This window comes from Triturus cristatus, chromosome 1_1 (genome assembly GCF_964204655.1).
Source record: "Triturus cristatus chromosome 1_1, aTriCri1.1, whole genome shotgun sequence".
NCBI lineage: Eukaryota > Metazoa > Chordata > Amphibia > Caudata > Salamandridae > Triturus > Triturus cristatus.
Genome location: NC_140579.1, coordinates 36,104,553 through 36,122,611, shown reverse-complemented (window position 1 = coordinate 36,122,611; position 18,059 = coordinate 36,104,553). Strand labels below are relative to the sequence as shown.

The 18,059-nt window shown below is 46.2% G+C and overlaps 1 protein-coding gene across 1 annotated transcript in view; it reads left to right on the top strand.

The window, feature by feature from the left end:
- The window catches only part of LOC146869272 (E3 ubiquitin-protein ligase TRIM39-like), a 189,510-nt gene that overhangs the window by 97,592 nt on the left and 73,859 nt on the right, over nucleotides 1–18,059 (top strand). The window contains exon 4 of the mRNA XM_085646728.1: nucleotides 13,640–13,662. Coding sequence (XP_085502854.1) covers nucleotides 13,640–13,662 — 23 coding nt within the window. The remainder of the gene's footprint in view (nucleotides 1–13,639; nucleotides 13,663–18,059) is intronic.

Genomic DNA, 18,059 nt, shown 5'->3' with positions numbered 1-18,059 from the left:
TTTCCGAAGTGAAACAACAGACGAACAACATCGAGACAAACTCCTGGATTCAGGAAGAACCACAACAGAGAAAAACGGAAGAAGGACTGTTGTTCCATGCAAACAGGCTTTATCTACCTAGTGAACCTCTGCGCCAACAGGCCTTCCACTGGATCCATGACTCCCCTTTGGCTGGTCATTTAGGAAATCGGAAAACTGAACAAGCTCGTTATTTCTGGTGGGAAGGCATTCGACAGGACACTGCCACTTATGTTGCTGATTGCGCCATCTGTACTCAGGCAAAAGCGACTCATCAACGTCCCAGTGGGCTCTTAAGGCCGATTCCTATTCCTCCAGCTCCTTGGCACACCATCTCTACGGATTTCATAGTAGAAATGCCGCCTAGCCAAGGGAACAACACTATTCTGGTCATCATAGACCATCTAACCAAAATGGGCCATTTCATTGCTCTCCCTAAATTACCCACCTCATCCGAAGTAGCAATGATCTTTCTGCAGCAAGTCATACGTCTCCACGGAGTACCGGCCGTCATTATCACTGATCGAGGAACCCAATTTACCTCCAGATTCTGGAAAGAACTGTGTGAGATCATGCAGGTGGATGCGAGATTATCCACCAGTTACCATCCTCAAACGGACGGTAAAACTGAAAGACTTAACCAATCTTTAGAACAGTATCTCCGGTGCTTCACACTAATGCACACCAATGACTGGAGTACACTCCTGTGGACTGCTGAGTTCGCCCATAACAATGCTGACCATTCCTCCTTGGGGTGCTCTCCTTTTTTTTGTCTTCATGGGTTTCATCCGAACATGCTGCCGTTTGAACATCCCGTTACCTCCAAACTTCCTACCATACAAGAACACCATTCACATATCCGCTCTGTCTTAGACACAGTGAAAAAACACCTAGAAGACACCAGGGCAAAAGATAAGAAACAGGCAGACAAAAAACGCTCCCCCGAGCCTGCATATTGTGTTGGGGATAAGGTGTGGTTGAGTACAAAGAACTTAAAACTCAAAGGCAACACTAGGCTACAACCTAAATATCTCGGCCCTTATCAAATTGATAAAATGATCAACCCTGTAGCTATGAAACTCTCGCTGCCGGTCAACTGGCATATTCACCCCGTGTTTCACGTGTCACTCCTTAAGCCCTGTAGGCCCAGCACACGCCTCCTTAAGAAGCCCCCAGCAATAGAGGTGGAAGGGGATGAAGAATACGAGGTACAGGCTATCCTAGATTCCAAGGTACTAAGAGGCAGCGTATACTATCTTATAGATTGGAAGGGATATGGGCCGGAAGACAGGTCATGGGAACCAAAAAGGAATCTGCATTGTCCAGACTTAGTAAGAAAGTTCCATATACTACACCCCTGTAAACCTGGGGGTCCGCCGAGACGGCGGACATTGAAAGGGGGTTCTGTCATGACCCGCCCGAGAGGGCGCAAGAGAGCTGCGCGCGAGAGGAAGAAACTACAACTCCCATAAGGCAGTGGGAGAAACACATGCGGCATATAAGCCCTGCCCCCAGGTTGCACCGCGCTTGTCACTCTCGTAACAGCCTAGTTCTCAGAGGTTACGAGCTGTTCCCGTCCTTGCCTATGGATTTGCCCTCCTGTTAAGCATCCCCGCACGGGACTACTGCTGGAGACTGCCTTCATTCCGTGAGCGGCTGCCAGGGCTCACTTTCTCTCCCGCGAGCAACGCGCGTCTTGCCCGAGTGACGCAGCGGCTTTCAGGAGCTCCTTCCGCAGTAAGCAGATATCCATCTCCCCACGGTTCCCGAGAGCTCCATGGATAACGAGCTGCCTCGGTGGAACCACAAAACAAACGTAAGCTGTCCGCGTGTGCCATTTCTTCAAACCCCAGCCTTTTTTGTTGAATCATCCGACGGATGCCCTGACCTCGTTTCCTGAGCTCCTGGGTAATCTCCTCGACGTTCCCTGAGTCCTCTGAATTGAATCAGTTCCGGGGTTTTTCCAAGCAGACGGTGCTTGGATTCTTGTGTATCTTGCCGGTACCCGGAGCTGCAACATAAGCACGCGCTAGTGGAAGCGCTTGGAACTATACCTGAAAGGTATTGTCGCCTAGGAATTTCCGATTAAGCTGATCCTCATCCCAACGCAGCAAGTAAGACGTTAGACGAGGAACAGGACGAACCTTGCCAAGAAATTTTCTTTTCACGTGTCTCCATCACCCGCGGAACATAAAGAAGAAGATTCGACATAAGGATAAGTAACAATTCATGTTTCTCTTCTTGACTACTTGTTCCAGCTGGTTACTTGCTACCTCTCTTCTCTGAGCATGAACTACACTAGTGATGCGCACCGTTTCATGTGAGTGTACCCAGACATCTGAATAGTGAAGGGGAGAGAGGGTGTTTTCATTACTATGTTGATTTTGTTTATTATATCTCCTTTACAGGGTATATGAGAGTAGAGAGCAGGGAAGACGTGTATCCCACCATCTTCTTTCATTTTCGCCTGCGGGAGACAATACTGTTTTTGTTTCCTTTGTCGCTTTTTACCCTTTCCCCGGTAGAGGTGCCATCTGTGACGTGTGATACATATCACGCGCAGGGAGTACCTCTTAGGGGTAGGGATAAGCTAGCATCGTTCCTGCTGTATCCGGCTTCCAGGTTAGTGGCACTCTCTGTTCCCCCCGCTCCTGACACTGAGTCCGTTCACCAGGATGAAGGGAATTGGTCTCTGATGGGATGGTTTGGGGAAGTACTGTCTATATGGGGATGGAAGATTCTTACCTTTGTCGGAGCGACTTTGGCTATTCTCTTCTCATGTTGCCTTTGCCTACAATGTGGTCCCGCTATATGCGGGCTCTGCGCCACCCTGTGTGTTCCAAATCCTGTATCCCAGAAAGCAGAGAAGCCGAAGATAATGCTACAACAATAGCTTGTAGATTTCATGGCTATTGAAGTGGATTCTGATTAACAACAGCCTCTGTGATTTTGCCTGAGTAATGGCAAAAGGAGGGTCTGAGGAAATTTAATTACGGCTCCATCTGTGATGTTGCCCTCAGTCAGGCACCAACGAACTCCGTAGCGTTTCTCCCATACTCTGTACTGTAACATGTTAAACAACCTTTTTCTGTCTCTCTGAACAAGTACATTCTGAGACCCGGCTCTAAGTAACTAATCCCCGATAACCATCTATTGACCCTCAGCAATCCTTCTCAGCCTCTACAATTGTTTTACGAATCACCTCCTGCAACACGCAAACACGTCCTGTTGTAAATTAATTTGACTTAGGAATGCCCATGCCATCTGACCTATAGGGTCAGGTAGAGAACACGACCCTGGGGAAGGAATTTCTATTACCTATTATCCTGTATCTTATACATGGAATGTTTGCTAGCGGATGATTTGTTTGTTTTTATTGCACATTGAGGGGGTTGTTGCTTTAGGGGATTCAAGCGCCATAAAAGACTGTGAGCCACGGATTGAAGTGGCAGTCTCCTGAGGACCTACCACTGATGTACTTCTAGGACAACTGTATCTAGCTGCAGCTAAATAAATTGAAGTTCCTATGACAACAGAGTGTTCCATGTCTCTGTATTTTGGAAGGCGAACTCAGAAGATTCCAGGCATACCCTGCGCTGCCAGGCCTATTACAGCCTGGTTCTTCAACTTCCAGTACCTCCTATGCTCATAGCTCCTCCTGGGCACCCTTCCAGTACCTCTTCTGGTCGTACCTCGTCCTGGGCACACTTCCAGTACCTCTTATGCTTGTACCTCCTCCTCCTGGACACACTTCCAGTACCTCTTCTGCTCGTACCTCCTCCTGGGCACACTTCCAATACCTCTTCTGCTCGGTGAGTTGGCCTCTTCCACCGGGGTAGAGCCAGCTCCTTCAGCAGGGTTCGGATCCAAGTCCCTTGCCCGCTCCTTACTCACCAGTCAGAAGGGCTGATGATTTCACATTCCAGGCTTCTCTCCAGGGGGTTGTAGTTCACCAACACCTTTCTCCAGCAGACGGCTCCTCTATTCTATTGGTAGCCACAGCTCTCCTTGCAGGGGTCCTTTCCAGGTTCCCCTCACCTGTAAGGAAGCGGCAGTCAGGGATCCAGGCTCTGGAACTGGAATATGTATCTCCATCGGTGCTTTGTGGGTCTCGAGACTGGTCAGAGAGACTCCTGGCGCAGTGACCCGGGTTTCTTACTAGTATTTGTCCTAGTTTTTTAGATGTAGATGAAAATTCAAGAGCTCCATCTCTGGAGCTTGTTCCAGGCAGTTCTGACATTTTATTCATTGGCACAGACTGGTCGGGTTAAAGTCTTTGTCACTCAATCTTGGCAGAAAGAGAGAGTGGAGCTGTGTGTGCCGTGACAGAGGAATCTGAGGCAAAGGCTCAGAAGAGAGGCCTACCCATGCAGCTGCATTAACTCTTCTGGGGATGATGGATGCAGGAAATGGGCAGCAAATGTCCTTCAGAGCATCATTTGTCTCCCTCAATCCTTTCCGTTCACAAAAGTCTGGTCCACTTCAAAGACCTGAAGAAGGTTTCCACGATCTACATCCCTATGGGCAGGTCCCTCCATCCTCCATCATGTGTACTATTCACACACAGTGGATCCAAAATGGACTCCTGTCCCCATACATTAAATCACAATAGACACACTCCATGCTCACCCAAACCCCATATGTAGCACAAATGTAACATCCACTCTCTCCGTTGGTGTCTAGGCACTATAGATTACAGCATGTAGCTAAATTGTAACAAAGATCATAGTGTATGTGACCCCATTAGGACGACACACATCACTGCAGAGGTCCAAATACCTGTATTCAGAGCGTGACATACAGAGTGTTCATGAGAAGAAACCAGTCTCCATTTGTCGCTCTAACTGTGCTCTCACTGTGTGTAATATCACCTGTAGGTCTTGTAAAATGTTTCCTTGACGGGTGGAAATCATTCATGATTTATAATATTATGTGAAGTTCTCCATGTGCTGGGGCATGTGACACAGATTAGAATATAATAGACAATGTAGTGTCATGTGACCCCATTCAAAATATCACAGACTGTGTCATGTGGCCTATTTCAGTAAATCCTACACTGCACTGCTTCATGTGATAACATTCAGAATATCACAGATTGAGTCATGTGACTTGTTTTAGACTAGCAGACTGTGTCATATAAACTCATTCATCTCACCCACTGCTATGTCATGTGACCAGCTACGTTGCTTCTAGGAGTGGGCGGAAAACTCCGCTTCTTTGGCACAGTTTGCCACATTCTGTGCTTTGCTTGGAGCACGGAGTTTGGCAAAAACTCTGCCTGCCGCCGGCAGAGCAGAGTTTGGCGCCCACCCTACCAACACTGCTCAGAAATAAATCTGTCCCAAGTATGCGTGTGGGAAAACTAGCTGCTTACATGGGCATTATGGACTTTTTGCATCTCTGAAAAGCCCGAAAGCTGTAAAATGACTGCATACATCCGTGCCCACACTTTTCAGTTGGAATTTGAAAACTATGCCCTTCATCGCCCTTTAACGTCCCCTTTCATTCTGGCGACAAAGATGAATTCAGAATATAAAACGTCTGCTTCCACCAGTAACCTTGAAGGCGGTGCGGAAGTACGGCAGGATTTGCTGTCGCTGTTGTTACAGAGTTACAGAGTTATTACAGAGTGCCATAGCTGTTGGCCCGAGACAGGTTCATCCAGTACAGTTCAGCCAGTACTTGCTCACAAAGGGTGCTTCGTATTTTTTTTAATTATCTGCTGGTAAATATTATGCGTAGTTTACACAGCATGTCGCAACTTCGAAAATAACATCACAACATTGGAATTCTCTATAGGAGGGTGACGCAGGCAGCGGACGTGTGCCGAATAGGTGCACGACTTTCCCTCTTGCAAATCCTGCTCATTCTACAGTGGTAACTTTTTACTGCATAAAACCGTTGGTGCTACCAGTAATCCGTGTACACCAGGGGTCTCCAACCTTTTCTGTAGCTAGAGCTACTTCTGATCAGTAAAATCATTGTGAGCTACTAAAGGCCGAGCAACTGGTGCATTGTTCCCAAGGTCCCCCTAGCACCTCCTAATAAAGTACCGCTTGCAAGTGGCCCCTCAGCACAAACCGGAGCCAGGAACCGATTTTACATTTCTCTCATTATTTTATTACAATTTGTAATGCTTCCAGTGAGGGTCTTTAGGCGCTGTCCATAGGCCACAGTCCATAGGAGCTTAAGTCATTTGCCCAGAATCAGAGGATGTCGAGCCTACGCCAAGACTCGAACCTGGATCCCCAGCTTCGAAGTAAGCAGCTCTGGCCCTTACACCACACCCTCTAAGTCATTCAAATTCAATGAAAAGAAATGTAAAATAATGTTCCTAGCTCCGGTTTGTGGCCAGGAATGACTCAGATTACTTTATGTATTTAAAAATAAAAGATCCCTGTGAAACGCTGCTTTAATTTACATGATCAGGCCTCGAAAAATTTGAAAAATGCAGGTCTAGTGACTTGAATACCCTACTGAGAGTCTAGAGTGCAGCTAATAATTAAACAACACACACTGCAGCTGGCGCATGGGGGTTTCCGAGATGGGATCTTGCGACAGGGATGGGATACGAACGCCCGAAACAACACTGTATGCTCACGTTTCCAGTTATCTCGAGACACAGAGTTGTGAACATGCACCACCCGCTTCCCACCAGTCAGCCTGCACTGCCAAAAGAACAAGTATTTAAGTGAACTTTCCTGAGATAACAGTATAATTTTTCTTTTAGTTTTATATAGCGCAAACTCGACCCGAAGGTCTCGGAGCTCTTTACATGAGCACCAGTTGCGTTACAGACGAACACATTCAAATTGTTAGGCATGGAGAGATTAACTGATTTGTCCAGGATCACAGGATGTTGAGCATCCCTGTAATGAGACACAAACCCGGTTCCCCAGCTTCGAGGTTGACAGCTCTGGCTGTTAAGTCACATCCTGTCTCCTAATTATATTACACACCAGAATTGTGAACCTGCCACTAAAGTTTAACCTGTTAACCGCAGCGTGAAATCCGCCGCAGTGCGGGCGTTTTCGTGCGTGGGCAGGGCCGCTTCGGCCAACGGACGTGCGCAGCACTACGGGGGTAGTGCTGGCGACGGCCGTTGGCCGACGAACGCAGCGAATGGGTTAAGATGTGGGAACTGGAGATGGTTCCAGGGTCGTGCAAGTGCCGTCTAATATAAAAGCTATTAGCTAACGGGGGCTGTTGTTGGTTATTCATTTTGGAAAGCACCTAGAAGGTCATGCTGCAGGGGGCTGAAGGGGAACCCCCATCATGTCATTTGACTCTGAAGAGAAGGGCACACTGCACTGACGGAAACTCACCAGCACAAACATACACACAAAAGGGCTTTTTAAAGTGCAATAATGTTTACATTAGACTTTTAGTTACCTGAATTCAACGATGAGCAACAAGCGGAGGGGTTGCAAGCGTGTCAAGCAGGCGCGCAACACCCATTGGACTTAAAGGGCTTCAGCCCCCCGTCGTGTGTGGCAGCCCGGGATGAGACAGCTTCCTGGGCACACACAGCCGCACCCGAGCACTTCACAGGTCTTTAAAAGACCATTTGCATGTTAATGAGGCCTCGCTGTTGTTTCACCCCTTCTAAGAGCCCCTGCAGCTCCACTCTGCCTATTGCTTAAAGATTCAGCCCCCCCCAAAAAAAATTCTTAGCCTCCCCCCGAAATTAGGCTCTAGTTGCGCCTCTGGTGTCAAGCTATATCAGGTCCAGAGAATGGCTTGGTGTAGCGGGGGCTCAGCCAGCTTCTGAAGCAGCTGATGCACTTCTGTTTCTAGAGAAAGCTTCACATCCACAGGTGCCGCTCTAGCAAAGCAAAGAGAACTATTGATGGACGGAATGCAGAACAAATCAAAACATTCACCCCCAGTCAAGAGATCTGGGTTAAATCCATTATTCTTTTGCTAACAGGACCTGGCTTGGCAGTTCAGGCTGGACTGTTCCCATGAGGCACAGGGTCAAGACTGATTTGCATATGGCTGGGTTCAAACTGGAACGGAATGGTGAGCAAAAAAAGATGGATTTATGCCCAGATCTCTGTACTGGGGTGAATGTATGACATTGTTCTGCATTCGGTCCATCAACTGTTGTTTTTGCATTTGTCACCACGAGTGGGAAGGGCATGCCCAGACGTGGGTCCCCTGCTCTCCATGCCACTGGAATCCAGCTATCCTGGCTAAGAGGGGTGAAACCCCGAAACCGGTCCTAGGATGCTTGTTTCCAGTCCAGGGAGGACCTGGCTTGGCAGTTCAGGCTGGACTGTTCCCATGAGGCACAGGGTCAAGACTGATTTGCATATGGCTGGGTTCAAATTGGAATGGCATGGTGAGCAAAAAAACGATGGATTTATGGCCAGATCTCTGTACTGGGGTGAATGTATGACATTGTTCTGCATTCGGTCCATCAACTGTTGTTTTTGCATTTGTCACCCCGAGTGGGAAGGGTATGCCCAGACGTGGGTCCCGTGCTCTCCATGCCACTGGAATCAAGCTATCCTGGCTGAAGGGGGTGAAACCCAGAAACCGGTCCTAGGATGCTTGTTTCCAGTCCATGGAGGACATGGCTTGGCAGTTCAGTCTGGACTGTTTCCATGAGGCACAGGGTCAAGACTGATTTGCATATGGCTGGGTTCAAACTGGAATGGCATGGTGAGCAAAAAAGATGGATTTATGCCCAGATCTCTGTACTGGGGTGAATGTATGACATTGTTCTGCATTCTGTCCATCAGCTGTTGTTTTTGCATTTGTCACCCCGAGTGGGACGGGTATGCTCAGACGTGAGTCCTGTGCTCTCCATGCCACTGGAATCAAGTTATCCTGGCTGAAGAGGGGTGAAACCCTGAAACCGTTCCTAGGATGCTTGGTTCCAGTCCAGGGAGGACCTGGCTTGGCAATTCGGGCTCGACTGTTCCCATGAGGCACAGGGACAAGACTGATTTGCATATGGCTGGGTTCAAATTGGAATGGCATGGTAAGCAAAAAAACGATGGATTTAGGCCCAGATCTCTGTACTGGGGTGAATGTATGACATTGTTCTACATTCTGTCCATCAGCTGTTGTGTTTGCATTTGTCACCCCGAGTGGGACGGGTATGCTCAGACGTGAGTCCCGTGCTCTCCATGCCACTGGAATCAAGCTATCCTGGCTGAAGAGGGGTGAAACCCTGAAACCGGTCCTAGGATGCTTGTTTCCAGTCCAGGGAGGACCTGGCTTGGAAGTTTGGGCTGGACTGTTCCCATGAGGCACAGGGTCAAGACTGATTTGCATATGGCTGGGTTCAAACTGGAACGGAATGGTGAGCAAAAAAACGATGGATTTAGGCCCAGATCTCTGTACTGGGGTGAATGTATGACAATGTTCTGCATTCGGTCCATCAACTGTTGTTTTTGCATTTGTCACCCAGAGTGGGAAGGGTATGCGCAGACGTGGGTCCCGTGCTCTCCACACCACTGGAATCAAGCTATCCTGGCTGAAGAGGGGTGAAACATCCACTGGCGCTGCACTAGCAAAGCAGCTGATGCACATCCAAGGGGCCGCACTAGCAATGCAGCTGATGAACTCCTGTTTCTAGAGAAAGCTTCAAATCCACTGGCGCCACACTAGCAAAGCAGCTGATGCACTTCTGTTTCTAGAGAAAGCTTCACATCCACAGGCGCCGCACTAGCAAAGCAGCTGATGCACTTCTGTTTCTAGAGAAAGCTTCAAATCCGCAGGCGCCGCGCTAGCAAAGCAGCTGATGCACTTCTGTTTCTAGAGAAAGCTTCACATCCACAGGTGCCGCACTAGCAAAGCAGCTGATGCACTTCTGTTTCTAGAGAAAGCTTCACATCCACAGGCGCCGCACTAGCAAAGCAGCTGATGCACTTCTGTTTCTAGAGAAAGCTTCACATACACAGGCGCCGCACTAGCAAAGCAGCTGATGCACTTCTGGTACCAGAGAAAGCTTCACATCCACCGGCGCCGCACTAGCAAATCAGCTGATGCACTTCTGGTACCAGAGAAAGCTTCACATCCACAGGCGCCGCGCTAGCAAAGCAGCTGATGCACTCCTGTTTCTAGAGAAAGCTTCTCATCCACAGGCGCCGCACTAGCAAAGCAGCTGATGCACTTCTGTTTCTAGAGAAAGCTTCACATACACAGCCGCCGCACTAGCAAAGCAGCTGATGCACTTCTGTTTCTAGAGAAAGCTTCACATCCACAGGCGCCGCACTAGCAAAGCAGCTGATGCCCTTCTGTTTCTAGAGAAAGCTTCACACCCACAGGCGCTGCACTAGCAAAGCAGCTGATGCACTTCTGTTTCTAGAGAAAGCTTCACATCCACAGGCGCCGCACTAGCAAAGCAGCTGATGCACTTCTGTTTCTAGAGAAAGCTTCACATCCACAGGCGCCACACTAGCAATGCAGCTGATGCACTTCTGTTTCTAGAGAAAGCTTCACATCCACAGGCGCCGCACTAGCAAAGCAGCTGATGCACTTCTGTTTCTAGAGAAAGCTTCACATCCACAGGCGCCGCACTAGCAAAGCAGCTGATGCACTTCTGTTTCTAGAGAAAGCTTCACATCCACAGGCGCCGCACTAGCAAAGCAGCTGATGCACTTCTGTTTCTAGAGAAAGCTTCACATCCACAGGCGCCGCACTAGCAATGCAGCTGATGCACTTCTGTTTCTAGAGAAAGCTTCACATCCACAGGCACCTCACTATGAAACCAACATTATTCAAGTTCTGCAGACAGAGTCTCTGCACGCGGGGGCTGGCAGAGGCAGTGTCCGCACATCCCGCCTTGTATATCAGCCAATGGGAAGCGGCCAACATGGACTGGAAGCGCACCAGTTACTGACGGTGGGCAGTCTAACACTGCTCATGCAGGACTGACGTCACTCGCTTTGCCCCACTACTCCCCAGTGATGCTTAATACCCAATGGGAGCAGTTGGTGTGTGCGAAAGCGGGCAGGAATGGATAAGACGCCAAAAAGGCCTGAAAATAAACAAAATTGCTATGACAGGATACAAAAGTGGGGGTCAGGCTGCGAGGTACTGACAGGTTGTCGGCGATCTACCAGTAGCTCGTAATCGACTGGTTGCAGACCCCTGCTTCAAATGTTTCTGGATTTTCTCCCCATAATTCTAGACAGTAATTCCATTGAAAATTAGCCAACGTTCGACCACAGGACGCTTGCTTATTATTAAACATTTATCATCCTGAAGTCCTACTATAACAAAGCAACATACAGCTATGGGACGCTTACTTATTATTCTGAAATTTTATCATCCTGAAGTCCTACTGTATTACCGTTTTAGTGCCGCTTGGCCTTCTTAGATCGTCTCCGGGTTGCATGGTTCACTTAAGTGATGTAGTCTCTACATTTTACCAATCAGAAAATGTATATTTTTGTGCCTCACACATCTGGCTTTCCCTTGTGATTTTATTTTTCACTCATCTGTTGTTTAGCTCTCTACACCCTTCAATTTCATGGTCCGTTTTCATGATGTTTTTTACCATATTCTGATATTCTGATAATTTTCTCAGGTATCTCTTATGCCTGTTTACAAGGTTAATTTTCAGTATTGTAAAACATCTTAAGAAAACATTAATCCTGTAAAATAGTTTATTACCATAACCGTTACTTACTCGCAGCGCTTCTCACCCTCATCTTTGCTACTCCCTGGGCATGATGATGAGGCGGTAACAGTAGAGCGACTGAAGGAAAGGCAGCAAGGGATAGAAAATGACCCATCACTGCGTGGCTTCATAATAAAGCCATGCTGTGATTGGCCATGTCCTTCTGTAAAGCCGAACCTGCTGCCTCCGAGACTAGGCCTACTCTTCGCCTCTTGAGCCAATCCAGAATCTGTTTCACAGCGTAAGGTTAGCGTCGAGATTGGTTGGAGCAGGCAAAGTCAGCTCTCCTTTGGAGACCGGGTTGCTGCGGATATGATCCCTGGCTCACTAACGTTGTGCGGGTAGGAAAGGCCTTATGTGCGTATGCGGGGTTGCTCATAGGAAGACATCCATCCATCCTGACATGCGCGCTTACTCATCTTTAGACCCAGACACTCTTCTGGTGACGTCTATAATGATGCCCTGCCCCCGCCCACTCATAAATTGAAAGTCTGCTGCTTGCAATGTGCAGCCTGCCCACCCCTGTAATTTAAGCACCGCGACCGGGAATATAAACTGTCTAAATGCATACTACGGTTCAGGGGGCAGCAAATAAAGGGGGGCAATGCCCCCATGGTGAAATCGCACCTGGGTGGAATTACATCTAGTACATCAGGACTAGAATTTTGTGATTGTTGCCCCCCTTATGTCATGGTTTTCCTCCCTTATGCCAAGAAGCATCTCCAATGAGCTACTGCCTGTATCTTGCCACCGTTAACCCCTATTCCAAACATTGCCTCCAGTCTGCCAGTAGCAGTGGTTTTCACAGTTGCCTGTTCATGCCTACAGTTGCCTTAAGTGTGCCAGTAGCAGTAGTTTTCACAGGTGCCTGTCCATACCAGCAATTGCCTCCAGTATTCCAGCAGTAGAATTTTTCCATAGGTCCCTTTATAAGCCACAAATTACCTTCAGTATGTAAGGGCCAATGGCAGACTAGCAAGCATTACATCATATTCTCACTCACACTTACTCAACCACACTCATTCATTCATTCTCACTCAGCCTGTCTACCTCACTCTCACTCATTCTTACTCTGACTCCAACATACTTACTCATACTCACTTGCTCTAACTCTGTCATTCTCACACACTCTGTATCACTCATTCTCTCTCCTTCATTCACACTCACACTCACACTCACTCCAACTCTTACTCACTCATACATTTTCCCTCGTGCACTCACTATTATTGTTGCACATTCTGACTCACTCATACTCACTGACACTCATCCTCACTTATTCTCACTCACTCCCTTTTAGTGGCTCTCACACACTACCTGTCACTGACACTCACTGTTACTTACACACACTCATGCTCACACGTACAAACAGATTCACAAACACACAAACACACTCCGATCCCCAAGCTTGTACCCTACATACATTTAAAAGCATTTTTTACATGTCATCTGCCACAGAAGTACTCATTCTAGATCCTCGTGCCCCATTTTTTATTACACTAACAGTGAATAATAATCTATCATTCACTATTAGTGTAATATAAAACTGGCTGAAAACGAAGGCGGAGCACGGCTCCCTTCAGGATAACCTGCCTGTGTGTTCTTGGTACTCATTTTGCTACTTCTGAAGCCAGAGGTCGCACAAGCAGTGTCAGGGGTCACAAGGGGCAAGCCAGGAGTCACAGTTGAGTCAAGTGACTCCATTCAGAATATCAGAATGTGCTGTGTTTTGTGACTCCATTCAGAATGACACTGTGCTATGTCATTACCATTCCGAATATCAGTCTCTGTTATATCTTGTGACCTCATTCTGAATATCACATTTTGTGCTTAGTCAGGCAATACCCCAGAATGTGCTGTGTCATGTGACCCAGTCACTGTTTTCTAACCATAGATAGTTAAGTGTTTCACTCCTAAAAATACTGCCATAACTTTAACATCTCCTGTGGAAACGGATTTCACTGTGTTTGTTTCTCTCTTTTGCAGGATGTCAGAAGCACCCTAAGCAGGTAAGGTTGGTTTATTATCCTCCTGTCAGTGTGTAAGGAGCAGGTTTCAATGCTGCTGTGTGTAAACACCACTACTGAGCTCACACAAAGTGTTAGGAAACTTTCAGATCCTCGTAAAATCAATTTACATTCTCAAAAAAAATCTTAAGTCCTCAGAAACCTCCCCTGCGTCACCAGGAAACTCTCTTACATTTTCATAAATCCCTGAAAGTTTTCAGCAAACTCTTTTGAGTCTTGAAATAATTGCCACAGAAATGAGCTTCTGTCCTCACAAAACATATTTGTATCTTTAAAGCTTATCTGAAGTCGCACGAAAAGTACTCTGAATATACAGAAAAAGCAAGCCCATTCTGGAAAAGTCCCCCCAGGTTTTCCTCCATTCAGACTTGTGCATAAACTAAGACATAATTTCCTAACTATAGAGACACATATGGTGGCTATGCTCACAACAATTGCAGATCCAATTTTCAGCCCTATTATTAGGGATGTTGGATCATACACATATATCTTCATGTGGGGTAGAGGTGCTACCATGGTACTGCTGGCACCCTGCCACCGAGGGTGTTCACCTGCTTAGGACAATGTCCTTGGCAACAAATATACACAATAATAAGTACTAGAGCGCACATAGAAATTCCATTTAATAAATAAAGTAGTCCTAATATGAAGTCTATCAAATTTGTTGTTCTTTTTTGTGAAGTTATTTTATTCCATTTGTAGTTTCCACAATGTTCGGTTTATATATCAGCAGGAACGGCCAATATCTGGTCTATACGAGCACAAGCAGCTGACACGTGTTTCGTCCATTGGGCTTTGTCAAGGCTGCAGAAAAAATACATACATTGGAATGGAACATCATCTCTCATGAAATCTTTTATGTAAACTTCTTACGTGTCAAAACTTCAAACAGCAGTGATGAGGCGAAGGAAAATAGTGACATGACATTATATATGCCGGTCACAACGCAATGAGAATATTGTGTAAAAGTGCATTGTAGCGTCAGCTCACCCAAAGCCATAAAAAGTGTTACCCATGATAGGCGATGTTGACCGAAAGAAGAGAACCCAAGGAAGGGGGCCATAGAGAATGCCAGTAAATATTATAATACAAGCGAAAAACTAGATTTTGCATGCATTGTGCCCTATAAGATACGAAGAAATATGCATGTTTAGTGTACCATTTTGCATGCAAGGATAGAATAAACTTTAGTAGTGAGATTTAATAAGAATATAGAATACCTGAGCGCCCTGTAGTAAGGACAATGTCCAAAAGTAGTCCGAGAGATGCAGAGCATATCTTGTCAGAATCTATTTAAAATATATATAAAATTGTATGAATATTCGACCATGCTGAGGGAAAAATAGTAGTGTGCGGAAAAGTAAACATTAGTACACCGCAAGGAGAGCGAAGTCTCCTGAGTAGTAGAAAGGGAAGTGCAAATAACATATAAAAGTAGACCAGTTCAGAATGGAAACTGATCACCCAGGTGAAACGAGGGAAGTGATTACATGTGTAGTGCAATACAACTAAAAGGGCCAATGTATGAATATTTGTCTTGTGAATTTCCTAGTGGAGTGGGAAATAAGCAAGAAGCATTTTATGACTGACTGGTGGTGATCGGACAGTATAATACCGAATGAGGCCATCTAGGGTAATCTACCAAACCCACACATTTCTGAAAACTAGACACCCGGGAGAGTTCAGGGAGGTATGGCTTGCGTGGATCCCCCAACGTTTCCCTAGCCAGAATCCCCTGCAAACCTCAACTTTTGCTGAAAAAATCAAACTTTTCTCAAATGTCTGTGTGAGAAAGTTCTAGGATCACAGGACTGACACAAATTTCCAGACACTCAGCGCTCCCCCAGGTCTCCCGATAAAAATGATACCTCATCGTGTGGGTGGGTCAGGTACCCATGACAGGCAAGGGCCCAAATCATATTGTGGAGACTTCAAAATTACCCATCATAAAACTACCTGGTTTTGCAGGGAGGGGGCACCGGGGATTTTTTGCCCTTGGGATCGTGGCCATCTAGGGGAACCTACCAAACCCACACATTGCTGAAAACTAGACAACTCGGGGAGTCCAATGAGATATGGCATGCGTAGATCCCTCAACGTTTTCTTACCCAGAATCCCCTGCAAACCTCAAATGTAAGTAAAAAAAATCACTTTCTCCGTAATTTTTTGCGTGTGATCACCGTGCCGGCACAATGTCCTACCACCCAACATTCTCCTTGTTCTCCCGAGCAAATAATGATACCTCACCTAGGTTTGCAAGGGATTCTGGGAAGAGAACCTGGTGGAAGCCACACAAGTCGCCCCATACTGGATTCCCCTGGATGTCTAGTTTTCAAAATGTTCTAGGTTTGCTAGGTTTACATGGGTGCCAGCAGAGCTAGAGTTCAAAGTCTACAGCTAGGCACTTTGCAAAAAAAGGGTTGGTTTTCACTGTAAAAATGTGATGTATCCATTTTGTGTTTTGAGCCATTTCCTGTCACGGGCACCAGGCCTACCCACACAAGTGAGGTATCTTTTTTATCGGAAGACTTTGGGGAATGCAGGGTGTGTGGAATTTTGTGGATCCACGCAAATTCCAGAACTTTCCATCACAGAAATGTGAAGATAATGTGTTTTTTTTAATAAAGTTTGAGGTTGGCAAATAATTCTGGGTAAGAGAACCTGGTAAAAGCCACACTAGTCACCCCATCCTGGATTCCACTGGGTGTCTAGTTTTCAAAAATGTATAGGTTTGCTACGTTTCCCTAGGTGCCGGCAGAGCTAGGGTTCAGAATCTACAGCTAGGCACTTCACAAAGAAAGGGTCAGTTTTCACTGTAAAAATATGGTGTGTTCACGTTGCGTTTCGGGACATTTCCTGTCGCTGGCACTAGGCCTACCCACACAAGTGAGGTAGTACCATTTTTGCTGGGAGACTTCGGGAAACATAGAATAGTAGAAGTGTTTTTGCCAAATGACTTTATATGCATTTATCCCTTCCAAATGTAGGACAGTGTGTAAAAAAGTATAATTTTCAAAAAAGCCCTCTAATTCACTTGCTGGTATAGGTACCAACATATATGGAGTTGTGCAAATAACCACTGCTTCAAAATACCCTTTTGTTGTTCCCATTTCGGAAATACATAGTTTTCCACGATACCTATTTTTCACTCTTTATATTTTACCAAGTGAATTGCTGTACACCCGGCACACAATGAAAAACCATAGCAAGGCGCAGCTCAGTTATTGGCTCTGGGCACATCGTATTCTTGGTGAACCTACAAGTCCTATATATCTCCACAACCAGAAGGGTCCTGTGGATGTAACGGTATATTGCTTTAAAAAATCTGTCATATTTAAAAGAAGTTACCGGTGACAACGTTGGCACAAATGGCTGAATTTTCAACTCATTTTCAATTTTACCTATTTTTAACTGTTCGGTTCTGTAAGAAAACCTTGAAGAATCTACACAAATGACCCCTTACTGAACTCAGAGTTTTGTCTACTTTTCAGAAATGTATAGTTTTCCAGGATCATTATTGCTTTCATACCCATTTGTACCAATAACTGAAAGGAGGTTTAAAGCACAAAAAATTGCAAAAATGGGCAAAGTCCCAATAAAATGCCAAAACTTTGTAAATAAATTTGGTTTTCTGACAAAAGTCTGTCAGTCCAGTCCCTGAAAGATGGGAGAATGGTGATATCAGCACCACAAACCACTTGTTGATACCATTTGCAGAGACAAAACTGACGCTTTCATCTTCCAGTACGTTTTTCCTATTTTCCCCCCAAAATGTAACTGTATTTTGGCTAATTTCTGGGTCCCCTCCAGGGGAATACACAAACCTTGGGTACCTTTAGAATCCTCAGGATGTTGTAAGAAAAGGACGCAAATTTGATATGGATACTTTATATGGAGAAAAAGTTACTCATATCACCTTCCAGCTAAGTAAGCTGTGAGCCAAGACGCCTCTACCTGGAGTGTCTAACGTATGTGTTTGCTGAATATTTCTTATAGTTTTGCCCTTTTGTAGGAAGGAGAACTACCTATTTCTTAGCAAAATAGAGGTGTAGTAATAGGATGTTATAATTTTCTTTCACAAAGGGACGCCATCTTTGATCTACTGATATAAAGCTGCCGACCCTGCCGTGCTTCAGTCTCCTCCGGAACTTCCTTCATGAGATCCTGGCTCCCCTGGAAGCCCATATAAAGCTGCCGACCCTCCCTTGCTTCAGTCTCCTCCGGGGCTTCTTTCATGAGATCCTGGCTCCCTTGGACGCCCATATAAAGCTGCCGACCCTCTCTTGCTTCAGTCTCCTCCTTCTTTCGTGAGATTCTGGCTCCATTGGATGCCCGTATAAAGCTGCCGAGCCTCCCTTGCTTCAGTCTCCTCCGGAGCT